At 37.4% G+C, this 23,670-nt stretch overlaps 2 protein-coding genes across 3 annotated transcripts; one reads left to right on the forward strand and one right to left on the reverse strand.

Annotated features, from left to right (window-relative positions):
* Positions 1–740: 740 nt before the first annotated feature.
* Positions 741–4,405, reverse strand: LOC126814734 (lanosterol 14-alpha demethylase). Its single transcript, XM_050540104.2, has one exon. It carries the CDS (start codon positions 3,938–3,940, stop codon positions 2,453–2,455), a length of 1,488 nt encoding a protein of 495 aa, XP_050396061.1. The 5' UTR covers positions 3,941–4,405; the 3' UTR covers positions 741–2,452.
* Positions 4,034–10,063, forward strand: LOC130012244 (uncharacterized). 2 transcript variants are annotated; one of them, XM_056099662.1, is made up of 4 exons: positions 4,034–4,121; positions 7,363–7,401; positions 8,541–8,621; positions 9,703–10,063. In XM_056099662.1, exons 1-4 carry the CDS (start codon positions 4,097–4,099, stop codon positions 10,026–10,028), a joined length of 471 nt encoding a protein of 156 aa, XP_055955637.1. In that variant the 5' UTR covers positions 4,034–4,096; the 3' UTR covers positions 10,029–10,063. The 2 variants fall into 2 exon arrangements, with proteins under 2 accessions (XP_055955637.1, XP_055955636.1); XM_056099661.1 differs by lacking the exon at positions 4,034–4,121 and adding an exon at positions 4,457–4,650.
* The last annotated feature ends 13,607 nt before the right edge of the window (positions 10,064–23,670 follow it).

A 23,670-nucleotide genomic window follows, 5' to 3' on the forward strand; every position in this document is an offset into this window, starting at 1 on the left:
TGCAAACTTGAGTGAATTACTTGTCTGGTGTAGCCTTCTTTTTGATTCAAAAGCTTAAACATACATTATGCAAGAGCTAAATCTGCCTATTGCAGGTCTTTCTTTAGGCCTGAAATGTTTTCTAAATTATTAATTAGACATTAATTAACTTATCCAGGCCATAATCAACTCTCGATGGCATCGGATTTCTCTGATATTAAATATATTAGAAAAGTTCAGCCATATTTTGATTTAAGCTAAAAATGGAGGAGCGAGACTTAGCTTCGAACACCCAGTATGGTGGTTGAAATTATTGCACACGTCTTGTACAAACCTTCAAAGGCTAATATCTTCGCTCGCAATAGAGTAATTTGAATGAAATTTACAAATTATTCATTTCATGATTAAATCATGAATGAAAGTTGAGCAGCAAATGGAATCATAATCCAGTAAATATCGCAGGCTAGTATGACATCGAGAGTTTATTTTGGCCTGGATAAGTTAATTAATGTCTAATTAATAATTTAGATAACATTTCTGGCCTAAAGAAAGACCTGCAATAGGCAGATTTAGTTCTTGCATAATGTATGTTTAATGTTGAGCTGGATTGAAAGAGTTGCCTATATGCTGAACTGTCTACAGTCATTACACAGTGGAGTTGCCCCCCCCCCCTCTTTTTAGGCAGTCCTTCTTATACCCAGTATTTAGAAGACACAGTCAAGGACTGAAAAGAAAGACTACAATAAAAGTAAATCTATATGTCTAATTTCTGTCATTTAATGGAACCTAAGTAGCAATAATTCTAAAGCACAGGATTTCTTTTAAAAAACAGACTGGGTCAATCTATTCAATAAAATGCAATAAGGATACACAACTACAACTAAATATTCATAAACCTGATAAAGAGATAATACTGAAATCTATGGCATGTATGTGACTATGAGCCAGTAACTATATCATTAGCAGTCTTATTTAACAATGAGGAAGTGGGTGGCTGAGTGCCCTTTAGACCATAAGGTCTCTCACTGAATTAAATGCTGTGGTTTCAATGCCAAATTTGCACATGTAGGTTTTCTCCGGTTTTGTCCCATTGCTAAAGACCCCTATACGCAAGTGTATTATAGAAATAAAATTGTACAAAATGTTGGTCTTGAAAGTACCTAGTTTGTTTTGAGTGGAATGGACCTCCCTCTCCCTCCCTCCTCTCTCTCTCTCTATATATATATTTTACTATTGATACCCCTTTGTTCTTTTTGTATTTTACATTTTTGATTTCTAATGAGTATTACATTGCACATATGTTTATCAATAAAATGATATTTTTTGCAAATTCTTGGTGATTTTTCTTTGAAATGGTCATGTTTAGAATTAGACTATTAATGCAGAATTTCCTATTGTAGTCTCATACTCACACTTTAATAATAATAAGTGCAGGGGGACTGCACCACACATATTCTACACAAAAACAAATATACAGACAAGACATAATACGCAGAAATCACAAGCAAACGCAGAATTCAAAAAAAGTGAATGGATCTGGGGGCTAGTCGTAAGCGTCCACTGCGCTGTACAGTCCCGGGACTGTTATGGTGCAGGTTTCACTAAAAATGAAAAAAAAATATAAAAATAATTTACAAAAAAAGACGTAACAGAAATAATGCGACCAATCTTGCAATCTTGACAGTGGTCATCTCTTCAATGGCGATAGTCTGCCAGTTGACGTCATGAGTTAGAACGTCAAACAATTTTAACAATAAGGGCGATAATCTGGATAGAATCTCGGAAAACGCTAAAATAATAAGAACAAGAACATTCTGCAGTACTAAGGGTTAAAACTCTACTCTAATAGTAAGTGCAGGAGGACCGCACTACACGCAAAACCACCCTTATAACTTAATTACAATATCTGAAAATATGGAAAATTTTAATGCAATTTTACAGTGTACATATACTACTAGTCTAACTTACAATAAAACTTCAGTTTAGCAACATCAATGTTTTTTTGGCCTAGGATCAAGAATATCTGCCAGTTTACTAATAGAAATGATTTCTCAATTAACAATACATGTAACTATACCGGTAACTAATACTAATATGTTAAATTTATCTTCATTCTCAAGAGATCCAAATTCAAATATGACATGATTTGGCAGTTGGAATAACATAAAATTTTAACAGTTTTATATACATATAAAGTTAATGATCTGTCGTTATATATATATAGACAACATTTTATCACAGCAGCTGATATAAAATGACAGCTGAGCCATGGACTAAGTAAGTGGCTGTGAATTATCAACAAGAAAGCTAGCCACAAAAACATCTAAGAAAAGACAATAATAAATTACAAGGTTAACAAACACATTCTCTCTAAACATCATAGTACAGAACACGGCAGTTAAAATATTGGTCAAAACATAGTTCATTTGGTCTATTCTTTTTCTTTAAAGTTTAAAATATATCAGTAATGTTTTCAAGATTGTTCTCTTAGAGTATATTTTATAATAGGATTTTTGGGTGTATGTATCATAGTAGAATAGTCAATTTCTGGGAAATAATTATCCACCAATTCAAACTTGTACTTTCGCAACATAACAGACCAAAGAGTCTTAATCTGGACGTAGGCAAATGATTCACCAATACATCGATGACGTCCAGCTCCAAAAGGCACATATGCAAATTTTTCACTGTTAGCTACATCAGGATCAAGAAAACGATCAGGATTGTAAGTGGTAGCATCTTCCCAAGTGTCTTCTAATCTCTGATTTGTTGTAGGAGAAACACATATTTGATGGCCAGCTGGTATGGTATAACCAGCAACTTTCTGTGGGCTTCGACACATTCTCATCATCGTCATAATGGGAGGTCGAAGTCTCAATGATTCCTTCAAACATCTGTCAAGTAACTGGCAATCTTTCAAATCCTGGTAAGTTATGGTATCGATATCGCCTCCACATATCTTCATCTGCTCTTCATATAATTGCTGTTGAATATCTTGATGTTTAGATATGAAGAACCCCATCCAGGCACTTGTTGTAGAAGATGTGTGTTGACCAGCAAGAAGAAGGCCAATCAACATGCCTGAAATCTCATCATCTGTTAGAGGTCGGCCATCTTTGTACGTTGATGTGATCAAAGTCTGTAACATATCCTCTTCTGCATTCCCATTTTTTTGTCGATTTTCAATGACTTCATGAAAGATCTTCTTCATCTCTAAATGTGCTCTGTCCCGTTTTCTAAAACTTGGTAATGGAAGCCAACCAGGTAGCAACCAAGCTAGATGAGTGAATCCCCCATCAAGATCTGCATAAAGTTGCGCAACACTTTCATCTAATCGGGATCTGATCTCTTTACCATGAAGACATCGACTAGCTGTTAAGATAATTAGTTCGGAGAAAGCTTTAAACAGATTGGCTTGTCCTCGCCGCTCCCAACGCTCAAAGTAGCTATTGGTCTCCTCAATTATCTTGGGAATATGTTCCTTGAATTGGGCAATGTTTAGACCAGACTTTAACATTTTCTTCTGTTCCAAAAACAAAGAATTTGGGCAATCATAGGCTACACCCTTACCAAATACTGGAGTAGTTAAACGACTATAAACATCTTCTGCATTCAAATCTTCATTCTTGCTATTGAAGAAAAGGGCAGCAGACTCTGAACCAATTAGGTATGTGAAAGTTTTGCCAACCATAGTAAAAGTAAAGACTGGACCATACTTTTTATATGCTGCTAATAGATAATCTATTGGACTTTGATTAAACTTGATCGCTTCCCCAAGGAAGGGAATTGAAGACGGAATCTGTGGAGGAAGATTCTCTACTTTCGGTTGAGTATTCCATATCTTTCGATGAAGCAGAAAAGCGCACATTATTACAGCAATAGTTACTAAAATGAACGTGTTGGCATCTTGAATACTGTTTAGAACACCTCCTAAAATAGTTTCTCGTAGATAAGCCAACATCTTGAAATATCTTGACTCTGAATTATTCACTAAATAAAACAATTAATCAATCACAATGGTCAACTCGTTGATAGAAATTGATCATACGAGATCACGTTATCTTTTGAGCCGAACAACACCTACAGGATAACGTGACGTTGAAAGATATAGTTCAAAATGGTCAAAACATATGGTCAAAAATGTAAGTTTGATAGATACATTTATTCGGAAGACTTTTCCAATATTTTATTTTCCAGTCTCTATAGAGATAGAAATATAAATATACTAACACTCCTTAATGATATTGTTCTGCACGCGCATATCAATCCGCAGCAGACGAATTGTTTTGAGTTATCTTATTTACTTTCCCAGAGATGGTCCACGAATGCTGAACTTGAAACGAGTACTTTTATTAAGAACGTGTGTTTGAAAACTGATTGAATAATTCCAAACTCAAAGGTTGAACTAATATATCCTTAGATAATATCACGATTGTTCTATTTTAAACGACAGTGAACAGCCGAGCCGCTGTGTAGACTTGAACATCCAAGCTTTTGAAGCTTTTCTGATCACCAATAAAGACTGGATAGACTAAAACTACCATGGAAAAGTCGATGCCTCGCAACTTTGATTGGCTGAGATGCATGGCCCGATATCAGTGAGTCGTAGATTATCAACGGGTATTCAACGGATGTTTATTCTAAAGTTAACACCGACCTGTCCTACGGCAGGTACACACAAAATAATAATATAATACAATGCGTTTTGTCATCCCCAAAGATAATTTTTTTATCCACTTCCAAGTCTTTGCTAAATTATAATAGGGCCTACACGAATACTCGCAAGAATTGTTTTTTCAACGCCCGCTGCAAGCCGCGAGTTGGGTGGCTGAGTGGGCTGTACTGCAGCCAGGGGCCCCAATATAAAAGGGATACCACATTATTTCTAAATATCACCTCGGTGGAAGCGGACGTTAAATAAAACTAACTCACACACATTTCTAAATAAGGGAGCTTGGGGTGGCCTAGTGGTCTAGAGTTCGCATATTACGATAGACTTCAACAAGGAGTCTATAACAATTTCGCAGCTACGGTAAGGCAACCGAGGTGGGTGATGCCACGTTTGGTCTTATCCGTAACCTGGTCTTCAAGAATATGAAAGTTTCTGCGCCCTAAAAGAATGGCCGGTTATGATTACGGGCATATACGTTTACATTGCTATCGCACAAAAAAAAAAATTCTCTTGAAAAGATGAAAAGAGAATTGGTAGATTTATTCATATAAATGTTTTAATAAATTATTTCAAAATGAATTATAAACTGCTGTCTTATATCGACTGGATTATCTATGGGAGCCGCTGACTCGCTAACAGGCCCGTAACTAGGGGGTGGGAGGGGCAAAGCCCCCCCTGCAAAAAGTTTTGCACCCCCGTGAAAAAAATTGTCGACTATAAAAACAATAGATACACATTGTCCGTCAATTTTACAGCACCCCTGAGACCCCCCCCCCCACACCCGTTGCTCTGATCTAGAGACGTGGTTTAACGTCCACTCGACACAAACTAGGTCATTTCGGGACTAACATATGGTTTAATTTTATTTCAATAATTCGCTTGCGCGTAGGGGTCTTTAGCAGTGGGAGCAAACCGGAGGACCCGGAGAAAATCCACGAGGTTGGACAGGCGACCCTACTCCTTGTCACCTACAACTGGGGATTCGAAACCACGCCAGTTGACTCAATGACAGGCTTTATGATACAACACGCACGTGCTAACCATTCGGCCATCCAACCCCCCGATCTAGTTACGGCCCTGCTCACTAACCAGGAGGTCTTGGGTTCGCTCCCGGTATTACCAGAGAAAATTCCCCAAGATTTTCCAGCGTGACTTCCCCTTGTCATTGTTGTATTGGAGGGCCCGACATGGACAGTGTCTAGTCGTTCGAAAAAGTACGTAAAAGAACCATTGACAGTTATAACTAAAAAAAATGTAGTCCACAGCGCCGCTGTCCGGCCAAAAATTTCCCCCACAGCACACTGCATGACGTATGCCCTTCTTCATTAGCCCATTTCATTTCACTTAACTTCATTTCTATCGATGCTTGGTGTTGTTTGTTTTTGCTTTGTATGAAATGGTCAACCATGTAAATTTTCTAATGACCTGACTGTTATATTTTATGTCAATAACGGGTATAACTGTTAGTAATTAACACCTGTTGATTTTCGGCTAGTAATTAGTACAAATTCTCTTTTACGTATATACATATTTATAACGAGCTTATATCTCGACAAAGATGGACATTGTTGCGTATTTTCATCTTTTTATCTTTGTAACTTTAACATGCTCAGCAAGTTTACCAGGTAGGATATTTGAACTTTTTTTTTAATGAAACATTTTAAAATATAAGTATACAAATATGGCTTTGTATAGCATTTAAATATAAGATTCACTAAATGACACCCGATTTTGGCAAGTTAGATACTATATGTTGCATTTCAGGATAATGCATTCCATTTTTCATATATTTTTGATCGGCACCCCAGCGCATAGCTGATCACCCAATTTAAATCCGTTCTGTGGGACAGTCAGGTAAAAACTGCACTGCTGGGTTGGAAAGAAAGACTTAGTGATGTGGCAGTGCTGTAAAATAAGCCAGGTATGTAGTAGATCTACAGCATCTACCATTGATGATATAGTTAGCAGAATAGACAACAACCACTCACCCACCACTCCATTCCGGAACTTTGTTATTATGGAGGGTGGTGGGGCGAATGGTTAGCGTATGCGCGCTGGATCATAAGGTCTGTCATTGAGTCAACTGGTGTGGTTTCGATTCTCTGGTTGTACGTGACAAGGAGTGGGGTCGCCTGTCCAACCTCGTAAGTTTTCTCCGGGTCCTCCGCTTTCCTCCCACTGCTAAAGACCCCTATACGCACAAACGAATTAGTGAAATGAAACTGAACCGTATGTTAATCCCGAAAAGACCTAGTTTGTGCGGAATGGACGTTATACCCCAAATTAAAAATAATAAATGATCCCCAAGTTACCTGCCTATTAGTTTCATCCTCCAGCTTAGGTTTATTGTTCTTGGTCACACCGATCAAAATTTGTCCCCTAAAATCTGGCGAGTCGACGATCTGGGAATGGACCGATGGTAGCTTTGTCCGCTATACGTCCCTGCATTGTTTCTTCAGATAAGTTATACCGATATTACAAAGAAAAGGACCAAAGACTTGCGAAAGAAGACGAAACCACCTCAACTGTTTCCCCCATCAGCAAAATATATATGTAATAGTCCGATTTTTCAATTCTTTTGAAAGGAAAGGATACGAATTATATTCTTTACAACGAATTATATTCTTTATTACTCTTTACAACGAATTATATTCTGTACATGAATATTCATTTACATAATAACATCTATTATTTATTTCTCTGTATTTTAGATACTCGTATTAAACGAATGATTTACTGTTCAAAAGGGTGTAAGTATTGATAATTTGACTCATAAGATTATATTAGATGAGATATTCATTACTGTTGTGTAATCTTGTCATGTTACTGGTTTAGTATTCAGGGGAGGGGGGGGGGAACTGTTGACCCTTTAAAGGTGCATTATGTAAGAGTTGAACCTGGCTATTGCACTTGCAGATGGTCGTGACATTGAACAGCCGGGACATGTAATAATTGGATAATAGAGACTTTGTTAATTATTGCAGCAATGATTCTTGACAATCGAGACTATCTTGGCAAAACTTCAAACACTGATAACTTTTCTCAGAATACAGTAATTTTGCATTATCTTACTATTATAGCAATAATGGCCAGCACTTTATATAAATCTTACATAATGTATAATCTTTAATACACTATACATACAAGTCAAAGAACTCTTGACAGATAAAATGGTGTTGCTGCCGTACAAATATCCTCCCTACGTTGTTGATTGTTGATGAAAAAAAAGAGACATTTATGTTGAATGGAGTGCGACCTTATTGCAGAAACAAGCCAACAGTGAAGCTGTTGTAACTTGAACCCGTCTCAATCCCAATATAATGCATTATAATCTTCTTTGAATGGACAGTCCTCGATACATTCCGGTTATTTTCAACGTATTTGAATTGATTCTGGAAAATCACTGGGGCGAAAGTAGAAGGGGTGATTTTCATTAGGATTTGAAACTGGATAATCCCCGTGTGATAGGGCCTACTTGCGAGTACGGATTTGTATCGATATCTAACTTGTTACAAACAAACCTTAAAATAGTAAAGACATTTCAGTGAAATATTAAAATGTATCGTAAGAACTATTTACTTGTGCACTACTAATTAGCCCAATCCAAACGGCTATAGTGCGTCAGTTGTTTGTTGTCTTGTCACCGGGCACCTTGGGCCGCCCCACCTCACCCAATGGCAATATGACTGCTGTATGTTTAGATTAAATAGAAAATGCACAAATATTTCAAGGGAAGCAGATAAACAAATTTGAAGATAATTTTATTATACATGGCTATTTTTTTAATGATTAATATCAGATTGTGTAGTGCTATTTTTTCCCATTTTACACATCTTTGTAGAATAATGCATATATCTAGTGAATGTAAACATTTGTATACTTTTTCTAGTTTATATTTTTTGTCCTTCAACAACACCACCACCACCACCACCACCGCCTTCAGGGATCAGTATATACTGTAACGACCCAGGTACGCCATTTTGATTTATCGTTTCTGGTCACATATTCCTGAATATTGACCAATCTCCAATGCTTATTTCTGTTCTATTCTACCTCATGGTTTTACGGAACCGCGATGGTTAAGTGAGTGAGTAAGGTGGTCCGGGGTTCGATCCTAGTGTTGATTGATAAAGTTCCAGTGTGGGTTCCCCTTGTCAGTGGGTGCAGGACAGAGGGCCTGGAAAGGACATGGTCTAGTCGTTCGGATGGTACGAAAATTCCGGGGTCCGAGTACACGTAGAAGAACCTATCACAGCTGGAATTCGAAATAGGAGTAGGCAGTTGCACACAGTGTACGCCCGTCTTCATTAGCCCAGGGGGTCACGGTGGCTAAGTGGGTAAGACGCTGGCTCGTTAGCCTGGAGGTCGGGTGTTCGATCCCTACATTGGCCGAGGAAGTTCATCCAGATTTCCCGGCGTGGTTCCTCCTTGTCAGTGATGCAGGATGGAGGTCTGACAAGGACAGCTGTCTAGTCGTTCGGATGTGACGAAAAACCGAGGTCCCGTGTACACATTTGCGTGCACGTAAAAGATCCCTTGACAGAAGGAATTCGATATAAGAGTAGGCCGTAGTGCCGCTGTCCGGGCAAAATTTCCCTCATAGCACACTGTATGGCGTATGCCCGTCTTCATTAGCCCAGTTCGGAGCAGAACAGTAGGACGTTAAACTCCATTTAATTAGCCCAGTCGATGCCGAAAAGTAGGACGTTAAACCCCATTTCATTTCATTTCACCTTCCTGGTTTATATTTACAAGCTAATGTTTACATTTCTATTGCCATTACAAGACACGTAATATTGTTTCTGATGTCAGTAAAATATTACATAATATTTTTAGAAGCATAAAATACAGTTTATTGCAGATTATTTATGCTCCCAGATACGACTAAAATTTAAAGCAAAATTGCTTGTGATAGGCAACGTGCCTATAGAAGAAAATACTGTCTACCGGGTCCGGGTCGTTAATATATTTTAGAAGTTGCCATTCTACATTAATTCATAAATTGCCCCCTTTGCAGTTAATAAAATTGCCTATATTTTTATTCTCAACAGTACTATGTGTTTTGTGTGGAACATGTGGCATGGATGAGACGACGACATTTATACCCGATACTACGACCATGATAATGACCACAACTACATCGACAGAAGAAGAAACAACAACTGGTGTTGAATCCACTACATCAGCGATGATAACCACAACGTCCAGCGCAGACGACATTACATCCGCAGTTGAAACAACAACCTCAGCAGCAATGGAAACAACATCGTCATTAGCAGAAACTACTACAACAGCAGTTGATGAGACTACTTCAACAGCAGTTGATGAGACTACTTCAACAGCAGAAGATTTAACTACTACAACTGCTTCCCCGTAAATAAAGCCTTTCAAATACTAAAGAAGCATATTTTATGATCGAGTTTCCTTTTTTTATGTTTTGTTTGCTTGTCTAACTGTTCAAGAAGTCGATCCTTTAGACCGCACCAAGAATCGCTGCTCCTGTCGCGATTAAGTTTCATAAGTCGAAAATACGCGTCTACCTTAGCCCAGTCGGTGCAGAAAAGCAGGACGTTAAGCCCTGTTTCATCATTTCAACATATTGCAAAAGTACTCGTGATTCATTGGGATTTAATTGGATATTTTATTGGCGAGATTCGTTTCGCCGCGTTCATCCCGATTTTCCGGCGTGGTTTCCCCTTGTCAGTAATGCAGGACGGACGGCCTGACAAAGACAGCTGTCTAGACATTGGGATGAGACGAAAAACCGAGGTCCCGTGTATACATTGGAATGCACGTAAAAGATCCCTTGGCAGTTGGAATTCGATAAAAGAGTAGGCGATAGTGCCGCTGCACGGGCAAAATTTCCCTCATAGCACACTGTATGGCGTATGACCGTCTTCATTAGCCCAGTATAGGAGCAGAACAGTAGGACGTTGAACACCATTTCATTTCATTTCGTTTCGCCGCTTCGGTCTTAATCATTTTTTTCTTCCTATATAATTGCCGCGCGAGGTTATGGCACTGTCAGCACAATATGAACGATCTCTCTATATATACACTAGGGATAATATTCTAATATATAGTTCCTAATTTATAGTACAACAATAGACACATTGTCATGTATGAACGGTTTAATTAATATACACGAGAAAGAATACTGGTTTGGTAAAAACATAAGACATAAAGTATATTATATACTATAGGCAAGTCATTCTCGGTTGAGAGAAGGGAGATAGCGACCGACATAAGGTACAATAAATGGCAGGAAACCCCGGAGAAAACCCACGACTTTGGCAAATCTTCTGAACATGAATGTTAACGTCCAATCGGGGTTCGAACTGTGAAATATTCGAAAAGTCGTTTCTCGAAACCCTTTCACTGAGAGACCGTAAACGGCTCTGCCATGGGAACAGCGTAAAGTTATCTCCCACGTGTCAAAGAAAATAGAGTTTTAAATACTTTGTTTCAATTTAAAATTATTTAATATATACATATACATAGAAAATAAATAAGACTAACGAGGACGACATTATAATCAGATCTGAACATTAAAAGGAAGGGGTGGGGGGGGGGGACTCTTTACTCTTTTGAAATGTTTAATAAGTTTCAAACACCATTTGCAATTGCACAAAATTATCACTGTGGGGGAAATAAATACACAAAACTGTAAAAGACTCGAGTGGGTATCAGAATATTCCTTTGCATCAAGTTCATAATTATTGCCGAAGACCTTTTGCTCTGTTGTCGAAAACAAAGCTGATTAGCTAACCGCTTCATTTGGCCAGTTGAGTTGTTTTACAAGCCCACCTTTTGGTCGTGAATATCCTCCATATTTCTCTAAGGCCATGTCCCGATGTCCAGATCGCCATCCAACCATTTGGGACGTAGTTTTAGGAAATGGTCTTGGGGAGGGTTGTACGTGAACATACTCTTCGATGGGTGTCACGGGTTTAACTCGCACCAGTGACGTCAGATCTTGTTTCGCACAGGACTTCTTTTTGTCTTTTATATGTGGGAAGTCGTCTTTAACTAACTGAAAGAAACAGGTATGTAAAGGAGATTTTATTATTTCTGTTAAATCAATTTTCGGATCAAAAGAGACCCGATTATGCTATAGTTACATTAAGTAGCACTCTCCATAAACCCTGGTTCGGTGCGCACACAAAAAAAATCCCCGACTGCGAATGTCCGAGAACACCCCCCCCCCCTCCCTCCCCCATGCTCCGGTTATGGACATAGATATCCTATCTTTATAGGATATCTATGGTTATGGATTCAGACCGAGAATCATCCGAAACGAAGGACAGTAACTGTTGGTTAGGGGATTGCTAACCCGCCACAAAAGCCTACATTCGAATAACCACTTTGAATATAACGAACTGGCCTTTGGACAACAGAAGCCTTGCTCAACATAACAGACAAAAATATTCTTTACTAACAGTAAAATATGTTATATTTCTGAAACCACAAAGTTTTCAACACGAAAAATACAATTTCTTTAATTAAATAACAAGCAGAATGGATCCAGTTAAATTACTGGGTGTAACCTTTAGCGGAATGAACTGTACGATCTTATTATTGTCCAGTTGACAAAGATTGAAAGGTCGTTAAGTTGGTTTGATATGATTAAATAGCCTTGTCACATACACTGATTGATCAATATATAATCCGATCGACAAAATACCAGAATAATTGACCTCCGGGGGGTAATGGATGGAAATGGAATGAGGTTTAACGTCCTACTTTTCGGCACCAACTGGGCCAATGCAATGAAGGCGGTAATACGCCATATGGTGTGCAATCAGGAAGATTTCGCCCGGATAGCAGCATTTATGCCTACTCTTAGTCGAATTTCAACGGTCAAGGTTTCGTTTACGTGCAAGCTAACGTGTACACGTTGTTTAGTCCCATACGAGAGACTAAACACTTTTTTTTTGCCAGGCTCCCCATCCTGCACGGCGGACATGGTGAAACCACGCTGAAAAATCCCGGGAAATTTTCTCGTCTAACACCTTCTAGATTATAGTCTTGGCTGCAGAGTCGTGTATAATTTGTGATTGAGATTCCAGTTATACATATTATGTAGTGTAGACTCCCATAAACATTTCATTCTGTTCTTTATTATCAATAGGCATACAGAAGACAAGATCAGTGGCGTATACATAATTTAAAAACTGGTGTCTATGGAGTAGTTGTGGGGTTCGTGGGCACAAAATGTTTTAAGTATATTAAAACAGGTTATTGGGGTGTTTTGAAATTAAATACAGTTGTTGAATATATCTTATAAAGATAAATTGACTGCCCAAGTGGATGTCTCGACAATTTGAGTAGAAAGTAAAGAAGCATAATATACAGTACAATCAAAACACTCACGTCTTCGTATTTGTTATTTAAAAAGTCCCAATTATCTGGCCAGTTTTTAGCAGCTATCATTTCTCCTGTCACATGATCCTTCCTGCAATAAACAAATACAACCTTACTACAAATCTTGAGGGACTACCATAACAATCTCCTTTCTTTAAAAATATTATTTAAGATATTATAAATCTCTAGGGACTATCAAAATCCATAACGATCTCCATTCTTAAAAAATTATTATTTAAAATTTGGCAGGTTAAACAAAGAAACCCGATATGAAAAATTCCTTAATCATGTAAATAAAGTCACCCTCGTCGTCATGTTCGTAGTATTCGAAATAAAATAGAAGTATTGTATGCAAAAGTTATAACCTACATCCTTTACACTTTGATTAAATCTACCGGATTGTTGTTGCGTTTCTTTAAAACTTATTAAAATCTCCTTTATTTGTTCAATACATACCATATCTGATCCTGGGCCACGTAATTACAATTCTTTAATGCTTTCGTTGTTGGGTTGGCTGCTCCGGTCGCCATTATGAAACAATCACTGTTGTTTACAAACGAGATAGCATTTACACCAACCTAGCCGAGGGGAATTATGACAGCTTTTGTCAAGTAGATATATACCTATTAGGGGGTGTGGCAATGTGGGTTTTATGCTACCATGGTGACAAGGACGCTCACTGAGCGATTTATTTATCTAGTTTACATGTATTAGATCTAAATGAATTATATCCCTTTGTAAGCTACAGACACCTGTCAGATTGTAATAAAAGTAGCTTATACATGTAAAAACCATTATTTCTATTGAATTTAAGAAGTCCACGATTTGCAATTCAAGGGAGAGAATCACCTAGAAAATAAATATAAAAATATTTGTTTAAATATTAACAAATAAAACCAAACTTAGTTCAATTATCTGAAAACCATGCATAGGTGTATTTTCAACTGGGTATTTTTGAAAAGTAGGCTTATATATCTCTGTGTAACTTACTCGTTTTTTTGTTTATTTTTTTATTATTGTCATTATTTAATGTTTTGTTTGTATTTGTATGCTGTCTCTTATGGGGTGTTTAGATACAATAAAATCTTATCTTATCGTATCTTATTCTGCCCCAACACTTACCTTTAAAACTTAAATTCTCCCTTCGAACGCGCTGCTGTAAGTAGGATAATACTCTGTCGGCCTAGTTATCCAAATCTTTTCTTATTTTCTTTTAACATGCTCTTGTCAAAGGAGCATGCATATACGTCCACGTGAATTGAAATTGAAAGCCTGTATAATAGAATGAGATTAAAATATCAATAGTAATTGTATTTTCTGGGTACGTGAACTCTGTTGTCTGAAAGACAGCGGCGCCACAGAGAAGGACTAAAATATAGTTGTCTCCCCTGTATAACTTGTCAACACTGCTCTCTCGAATCCCATTTCACTCACTCAACCTTTAAATAGAACTGGACTATGGGTTAACGTTCTACCAAGGCTGAATTAAGCTTGCATGGGACCCCTGGATGAAAATTTCACTGAGGCCCTTTGCCCCTGGTTACCTTACAATAGCTGTAAATTTTACGCACCCCCTTCTTTCTATGGGATCTTTATCACCTTTTTGTGTGCTTACCAAAATAAGAATGATTGAGTTAATCGAGGTTTAATGTCTTACATTTCCGCACCTAGCGCAATGGTGAAGACCGGCATACGCCACACAGTATGCTGTAAGGGACGTTTTGCCCGGACAGTAATTGAATTCCAACTATCGAGGGTTCTTTAAGGTACAAACCAATGTGTACACGGGACCTCAGTTTTTCGTCCTAGCCTAGACAGACCCTCCATTCTGCACACTGACAATTGAACACCATACCGGAAAATCCCAAGGAACTTTCCCGGCTAACACAGGGTTTGAATCCGCGACCTTCTCGTTGGCGGGCCAGCGCCGTACTCACAGCTCTCATATCAGATAAAAATCATGACATTATAATCGTGTACATAAGCTTTTTTCGGGCAAATAATATATAATCTTAGATTGTTGAAAATCAATAGGTTCATCTTTTTTTATGTCAATGCTTCAAACGTGTTTACCTTCTCACAGTCCCAATGCTTTACACAAAACTTGAAAAAAAACTGTAGTTTCTAACGCGCTAACAAAGTTTGTAGAAAAATGGTTGGGGTGGGGGTGTCCTGAAAGAAAGGTCATGGAGTACTGACTATCAACAGGGTTTGTCTTTTTATGACCCTAACTCTTCAAACCAAATTTGAAAACAATCCGTTAAAATCTGTAGCATCTATCTAACAATGTTTGAAAATATTTACAGACAGCAAATTAATACGCCAAAAATAGATTTCTTTTTTCCATGGTGTTATGTTTGGGTAATCAAATTAAAGGGGGGTAATCTATACTAAGGAAAGTCATAAATATGATTTAGAACCGCAAAACCTTTTTCTAGTGAGATTTTACACTATAATAATATTCGATATAGGCGTACGTGCGCCAGTAGGGTTTTTGGGGGGCTGTGAGAGTGTGTTGTGGGGGAGGCGGGGAACAAAATTTCGTCGCGCGAACGCCGTAGGGTGGGGAGGACCACACCCACAAAGTTTTGAAAATTAGACCGCCGCAAACGCTTTGGAAACGAAATCACACTCTGTGCCCACCCACCTGAATTCCAGAGAGGGAGCAGAAATGAAATGATGGAAGAATGATGATACGTATAATATTTATTTTACTGAGCTTACTTGGTTTTCATTGGGGGATGGTGGTGGAGGGTTCTCAATCAACAGGGTTTCCATAGTCATAGTTAGATTGTAAAATTTCTTTAAAGGATCTTGCTTTACGAGACATTCTGAATCAATCTGAAATCGACTTCCTGGTAACCACCATAACCTAAAAACACGGACGACGATATCCCCCATCTATAATATTATCTCCAATCTCTTCTTTACAGGTTTCTTTTTTCATTATTTTATAAACCTTTAAAATTGACCGTAGTTTATGTGTATACATAGTTTATGTGTTTCGTTAAATTTCGCACACGCCAAAACATGAATTCTATATTACATCGGCATCATTCTTTACTCTTGACTCTTCCCTTTCTTCTAATTCTCTTTCCATATCGTTCATCATTTTTGATACTATTTTTTCCTTTTCCTTTTCTAACATTGTCGTTGTTTTTACAGATTCTGCAACTTTAGCGACCTAATCTGCCTGTATTAAAGAATTGTAATACTCTCTTTCAAATAAAAGCGTTTGGACATTTCGCTCTTCCTCTTACTCCGCACAAACTGCATCAAGGATCTGTTCCGACATTTTATAGGCTAAAAAAACAATTTTAAAAAAGAAGAATAAAAAATGGAATGGGAAATAAATTTATAATATAGTATATTTTTCGATCTTAAATACAATACAACTTGAACACGTAATCATAGAAATAATGACAATATGTAGTTTCAGAATGGGCTTGAGTATAGTTTTTATTCCATGTATTTAACGTATTTCAGAGAATGATATTATTAAACATAATTACCTTTTCGCTGGTATACATTATTCCTTCACTTATAGGCGTCCTGATTATTCTAGATCTTATAATATCTAGAAATATACAAAATAACAGTATAAAATATAATATAGACATGGTTTACCCAATAAAATAAACGATTATAGTGTAGGTGGTAATTTTAATACAATTACCATTTTGCATGCGCCTTGCTTTGAATGTTTATTTCACAGATCCTTCAGTGTTATGATTATTTCCCCAAAACTAAAACAAATTGGATCAAAAATATAAATAAACGTTTGAAATATTTAACAAATATTAACAACTCACCCGAAATTTAAAATAATAATTTTTCTGGTCCAAATGCAAGGTTTAGCAAGATAGAACGCAGCTTATTTCCAAAGAATGGTTGTTGCTATGACGTCAAGTCATTATGTCGTCACAATGGGTATAGTCACCGTTATCCAGTTATTTCTGCTTGGTTGGCATACAACATAGACTGGTTAATCGAATGTTAACTGACGTCATCATAGAAATATTATGATGCACATGTATTCATAATCATATACATGTAGGAATATAAATAAACGTTTCGGTCTTCATTCGCAGACTTTCATATAAATATCATACATTTCTACGACGATGCAGAAGACGTCAGTTTTAATAATGAGCGCTCGCAAAAAAAAAACAATAGGAAAAGTACATAATATATTTCTGGACGAGCATCATACTATAATATTAATATACTACAACCTCGTCAATACTAGTATAATAAATATTTTTTAACGGTTTAAGTGAAATTTTGCGAGAGAAAAGACCTTAGTTCTGCGCGATAAGATTTAGGCCTAGAAAAGCTATTTGTATATATTTGGGCATTTTTACAATGTTAAAGTCTTATGACATACGTTTGATAGGCCTACATTGATTGCTTTGATCGGGTTTTTTTATATCTTTGCGTGACATTTAAAAAGAAATGAAGTGAAATGGAGTTGAACGTCATACTTTTCTGTGCTGACTGGGCAAATGAAGATGCCATTTAAAAAGAACATCGAAAGTCAACTTAGGCTTTTAGGGCTTATAGTCAGCCTATACCATTATATACAGGTTCGGATTAAAGGGTGGGGCTGACAGGGCTGCAACCAGAGGCCGCAATATTAAAGATACATTGTTCAAGAACTAAGGTCTTTCTTTAGGCCTTAAATGTTATATAAATTATTAATTAGACATTAATAAACATGTCAAAACCACAATAAACTCTCGATGTCATCGGATGCTCGAGATTTTAACCAGATTAGAACGGTTCGGCCTTTAAATAATTTAATTTAAAAATGGAGACGCGAGACTACGTCTCGAATATACCAGTTTCGCGGTTACGATAATAAACAATCAATGCACACATCTTTTCAAAACTACAAACAGTGATAACTTGGTTCAGAATATAGTAATTTGAATGAAATTTTCAATATATCAATTTTGCATTATCTATTTTTGAACTATTATAGCAGGAACGATCAGCTCTTTATCTAAATCATACATAATGTATCTTTAAATGGGTCCCCCATATTAGTTCCAAAACAAATTTATAGTTTTATGGTTGTATATGTCTGTGCCAAATAAACCTATCTATCTATCTATCTATCTATCTACCATACTGACAAACAAATTCCTTTTCACTGTTAATGCAAAGGCCCCAGTGTCATTTTCAGTCAGGGTCCCCATGCAAGCTTAACCAGACCCTGATAATGATTTATTAATGAGTTGTCATACTGTAGAAACGACCTTTATATACGCTTCCGGTGTTAAAGTTTTTTTGGGTTTTTTTTTTCTCATAAAGTATGAAGTTTGAAAACATGATTCATATGCAATGCACACGGAAATGATTGTCAAAAATCCCTAGACATAAAGTATAATTACAGTTTAACCCGATTGTAATATTTTTTTTCATATTGTAGTGAAGGTTTTTAAAAATTTCCAATGTTTTTATATATAAAATATTCTCTGTTCTAGTATGTTGCGGCTTTAAGGTTTTAACTGTGGTTTATTTTTCAACGTCCTTGATCAATATTCAAAACTGAACAAATGGACTATGGAACATGATGATAGTGCAATGTAGTTCATAGTGGTTATTTAATTAAAGAATTCGGTCATTAGCATTATGACAAGGTATAGACTACAAATAGCCCATAAGTTAAATAGGTTTAAAAAAACCGGCGATCGTTAAACCGGTTTAAAAAACAAACGGCGATCGTTAAACCGGTTTAAAAAAAACTCGGCGATCGTTAAACCGGTTTAAATTTGTCACCTGAACGCAAAGGCTGGGCAAATAACCCAGTTTCGAAACTCTAGCTCGCGACCTGTCTTCGAGAAGGCTTTTTATTTTAAACTGGGTTATCTTGGCGTATAAACGGGTTGGCTTAAAAGCCCGACTCCAGCTCGTTTTGGACATGCGCAGTACGCAGTAAGTTACATTTCTTGGAAAATGGCGAGCTGGACGTCATCCATATCTATTTCAAAGTACTACCATTCGAGAATATAATTTCGTCAAATGTGTAGGCTACATGCAAAATTTCCTTTCCGGAATCGATAAAGATTTGTTTCGACACACGTTAGCATTTTACATAAATCCCTGTTTTCTCATATTCTAGTATTTTATATTTTTTATCTATCTTTCAGGAAAGTGGGTACAAAATGTCCCCAGAAGTGTGCAAGAACCCAAAAAAGAATATGAAGCTACCCATGCGCAATTAACACTTAAACCCCGACCGAACAGGTCAGAATAGTTAAATTGGTTTGGCTTGTATGCAGCACGATCCTGTCTTAGAAACCCCGGCGATTCTGAACTGGTTTAAAAACAAGTGTCTCAACGGGGCAAACTTTATCTACTATTATTATTACGGTCTAAATAACACCTTCCAGATTGAAATAATAAAAACTGTAACTGAATTCATGAAATTGTCCGACCATCCTTTTCGCTTTAACGCTTCACCGATTTTGAAATTTTTGTTCGATATGCTTCGTCGAAGTAAATCGAATCGGTTATTCAGGCGCGGATACATAAATTTTTTTGTAAAACAACCTTTTTTATGAGAAAAGTGTCATAATTATTGTGCTTTATCCTTTATCGTCAGATGGTGCGACAGGATGGGCACTCAAAGCGCGAGATAATGATATAGACGTATGTGATATCACAATTAATGCTTTGCATCAATAAAATTGAATCACAATGTCATCGTATTAATTCATAATAAAAATTGACGTCAAACAGGATGTTGGATTTCTCTGTTTAAAAAGATCAATGTGTATGTATATACGCCAAAATGACGATAGAGACCATGTATTTCTCAAAAAATATCAAGCCGAGGGGTGGGGGGGGGATACATTTTCTCAGGAACCTGGCAAACCCCCTCCTGCAAAAATTCCTGGATACGCCCCTGTTAATGATTCTAGTGATCTGGGTTGCATTTTGATCTGATAGGTTCTTAACTGCTTGCCTGCCAGAAGACGTCAGATTTCATCGTTTCTGCCCCCGATTTTCACCCCTTGACCCCTGCCTCTCGGACGTTCCGGCCTCCCTGTTCTCCCTGCGTGAGTTTGTTTTTAAGATATCTTTGTTTATTATGGCAACATTGTGTTATATTCGCATCCTTGGATACAGGGGTGTTACACAGTTACATGTAGGTGAAAAGGCCTTGGGCTAATTAATTAGCTAATTAATTTATTAGGATATACCTTATTCTAATTAGTGACCTGTATCTCTAATACGGCAAGTTATCCAAAAATGGACTCAGCACATCTCTTTCCATAAGGAATCGTAGAAATAAAAAAAACCCAGCATACCAAATCGATTGCAAGGTCATGCTGAAAATTCTCATGCTGCCGGACTATTACGTTTGTAAGGTTTTTAAATATATTTGATATGCACCCACCAACATCGAGGTCGAGATATTATCAACTATACTTATTTATGTATTTTTTGATCGCCTATTATAAGTTACGCTCTGAATAACACATTTGAAGATTGAAACATGAAAACTTTCATTTAATTTCGACAACTGTAATTGAATCCATTAATATTCACGATTCAATAAATTTAGCGTTTCGGAGTTTATTACTCTCAACCCTTGCGTGAGTTTTTTTTTATAAATATATTTTTTTATTAAAGCCACCTTGACTGTGTGAATTCTAACCTCCAAACATCAAGATTGGTTGAAATTTCATAGATTTAGTGATACGGGATCTGCTTTTTTGTGGTTGATCTACAAAAGTCTACAAAAGGTCGATTAATAGACAACGTGTAACATCAAAGGATGAGATAAAACCCTGGCCTCCCATTTGATATTTATATGATTCATATAGATTGATAAATATATTTTCGACATATTTAGACGGGTTGTGATGAACATAGACGTACGAGCTGGGCGGGCTGGGGGGCGGCGCCCCCCCCCCCCATTTTGGGCACCAAATGCTGGGAAAATTTGGGCACACACATGTACTTTGTAAAAGTTGTATAAAAATATATTGTGTTCTTGAATGTGACCAATTTAACAGCGAATTTAAATTCAGAGTGTCTATAGTTAGGCAATTAAATAGAAATCTTAAGACTCGAACCCTCTATTGTTTGGAGTACAGTAAGCCACGAGTTACAGTTACATAAACAACTGTTTTTAGTTGTGTATATTACAAGTAAATAAAATTTAGTTCTCTTTTATTGATGATTTAAAAATTAAGAACTTATTCATCGCAAAAGAGATATTATTATTATTATTATGTAACATACTAAGAACCTAACTACATTTTTGGGGCACCAACCACCCCCCCCCCCCCCCAGTCAAAAATTTCCCCGTACGCCTATGGTGATAAATATGACCTTCAATGAGGTTTCAATCTATTGTTCATTTAGACTAGTCTTAGCCGGCTTAATTATTAACATTTTTTTTTCTTTGTTTGTTCTGTCTTCTTTTATATTCCTAATATTATAACTCTTAGTCCAACTAACCCTTATAACATACAGCATATAAATAAACTATAAACATACTTATGAAAAACTGTATGTTTATAGTTTATTTATCTGCCTAGTTACTAAATGCCACTTAAAGAATTGATTGCTAGTCTTTTGACCTTAGATGTCGATTTTTGGTCGAATGAAGAAACGTACATGTCAGCCAGGAAAATGGAATTTGGGAGCAATAGGAGAATCCGAAAGCCATTAACACAAGCATCTACATCCAAGACATTACGAAAAGGATTTCGCGGGGAATCTAGACCGATGCAAAGTTCGAATGGATACTTTAAATTCAAGTTACAGATAGTGTAAAAATTATAGACACAGGGCAACGTTCAGATTTTTCGTTCAGCTGATACTAAGATTGCACAGATTAAGGAAGAAAGTGTCGATGAAGTACAGGAGATCGAGATAGAGAGAGAGTCATTTTGGGACTAACACATCGTTCAATTTTATTTCAATAATTCGCTTGCGCGTAGGGGTCTTTAGCAGTGGGAGGAAACCGGAGGACCCTGAGAAAACTCACGAGGTTGGACAGGCGACCCTACTCCTTGTCACGTACAACCGGGGAATCGAAACCACGCCAGTTGACTCAATGACAAATGAAATGAAATGGGGTTTAACGTCCTACTGTTCTGCTCCTTAACTGAGCTAATGAAGACGGGCATACGCCATACAGTGTGCTATGAGGGAAATTTTGCCCGGGCCGCGGCACTGAATTCCACTTGCCAAGGGATCTTTTACGTGCATGCCAATGTGTACACGGGAACTCGGTTTTTCGTCCCATCTAAACGACTAGACATCTGTCCTTGTCAGGCCCTCCGTCCTTGGAAAATCTGGATTAACTTTCTCGGCCAATGCAGGGATCGAACACCCGACCTCCAGGCTAGCGAGCCAGCGTCTTACCCACTTAGCCACGTGACCCCCCCCCCCACTCAATGACAAACCTTATGATACAGCGCGCACGTGCTAACCATTCGGCCATCCAACCCCCCTTTTTTGATTGTAAAAACCGTTCAAATATATCACTGTTACGCCATAATTACGGTTGAATGCAAATTTCTTGAAAATCGGATCCAAACTGCCCGACAAAATGGCCGCTACCCTTAAAAGCATGTAATACTGAGGTTGTGGAACACCCAGGGGTTCGAATTTTCATCGAATTTGATATATCCCAAAAGGTCTGGGTTCCTTTCGATATTGGCGCGTATTGGACCGTAACTTCCTGGATTGTATACGAAATGTCACGTTTTTAGCTTGTAGACCCTCTAGAGATCACTATTTTTATCTTATTTTCAAACCCGTTCAAATATAGGGCTATCATCGTGACATAATAATTATGGTTGAGACCGAATTTCGTGAAAATCCGACCGATCTAATTTCGAGGTTGTAGACCATCTAGAGGTCACAATTCCCATCCGATTTAGATGGAACTTAAACGAGTGTCACTAGTTCTTGGATGAGTTCAATTTTGGTGTGCATTTGCCTCCTTCCAAAGGTGATAATTTTTGTCCGATTCATGAGATTAAACTTAAACTATATGTTAAGGATCAAACGTTCTTGTATGAGGTCGACTTTGGTACGCATCAGACCTTACATTCTAGAGCTATACTTGCTTTTTACGCCAAATCGGAAATGTGTATGAATTTTGTATGCCATTCTTGTCCCATTCTGAGGAAATTTAACAAATATGTTAAGGATCAAAAGATCTTGGATGACAGGATGAGCCCTATCAATTTTGCCTCTTCCCCATACATTTTTTGCAAAATGTGGGTGTATCTTGCATGGCAACTGCTTGCTTAAAGGAGCCAAATCGCTAATATTTGGGACCTAGAAATTGACAAAAATGGGTCGCAACGTATATAATAATGTAATATGAATGTATATAAACTGATTTACATTCAATCGTTTCTGCTTTTACTGTAATTTCAGGCGTCGTTTTATCTAACCGCGTGCAATAACCCGGAGAAAGAAGTACTTGCGGCCCCACACACACACTCCCTCGGACTTGAACATACATGGTATTTACCCGTTTGCATCATTAATTCATAAAAACAAGGAAAGGCCTGGAAGGCATGTGTGCTTCTATTTCTCTTCTGGGATTTCAAACAGACAGTCCAAAGCATATTTGAAAAAAACTCGACATCCATTCCGTGCATTGTCGCAGTCCT

Source organism: Patella vulgata, chromosome 3 (assembly GCF_932274485.2).
Source record: "Patella vulgata chromosome 3, xgPatVulg1.2, whole genome shotgun sequence".
Lineage (NCBI taxonomy): Eukaryota > Metazoa > Mollusca > Gastropoda > Patellidae > Patella > Patella vulgata.

Excerpts from the sequence above, each read along its gene's own strand:
- LOC126814734 (XM_050540104.2), bottom strand. The coding sequence starts at position 3,940 with ATGTTGGCTTATCTACGAGAAACTATTTTAGGAGGTGTTCTAAACAGT.
- LOC130012244 (XM_056099661.1), top strand. The coding sequence starts at position 4,560 with ATGCATGGCCCGATATCAGTGAGTCGTAGATTATCAACGGGTATTCAA. Across the intron at positions 4,651-7,362 it reads ACCGACCTGTCCTACGGCAG|ATACTCGTATTAAACGAATG; the intron begins GTACACACAAAA and ends TCTGTATTTTAG. Across the intron at positions 8,622-9,702 it reads TATATACTGTAACGACCCAG|TACTATGTGTTTTGTGTGGA; the intron begins GTACGCCATTTT and ends TATTCTCAACAG.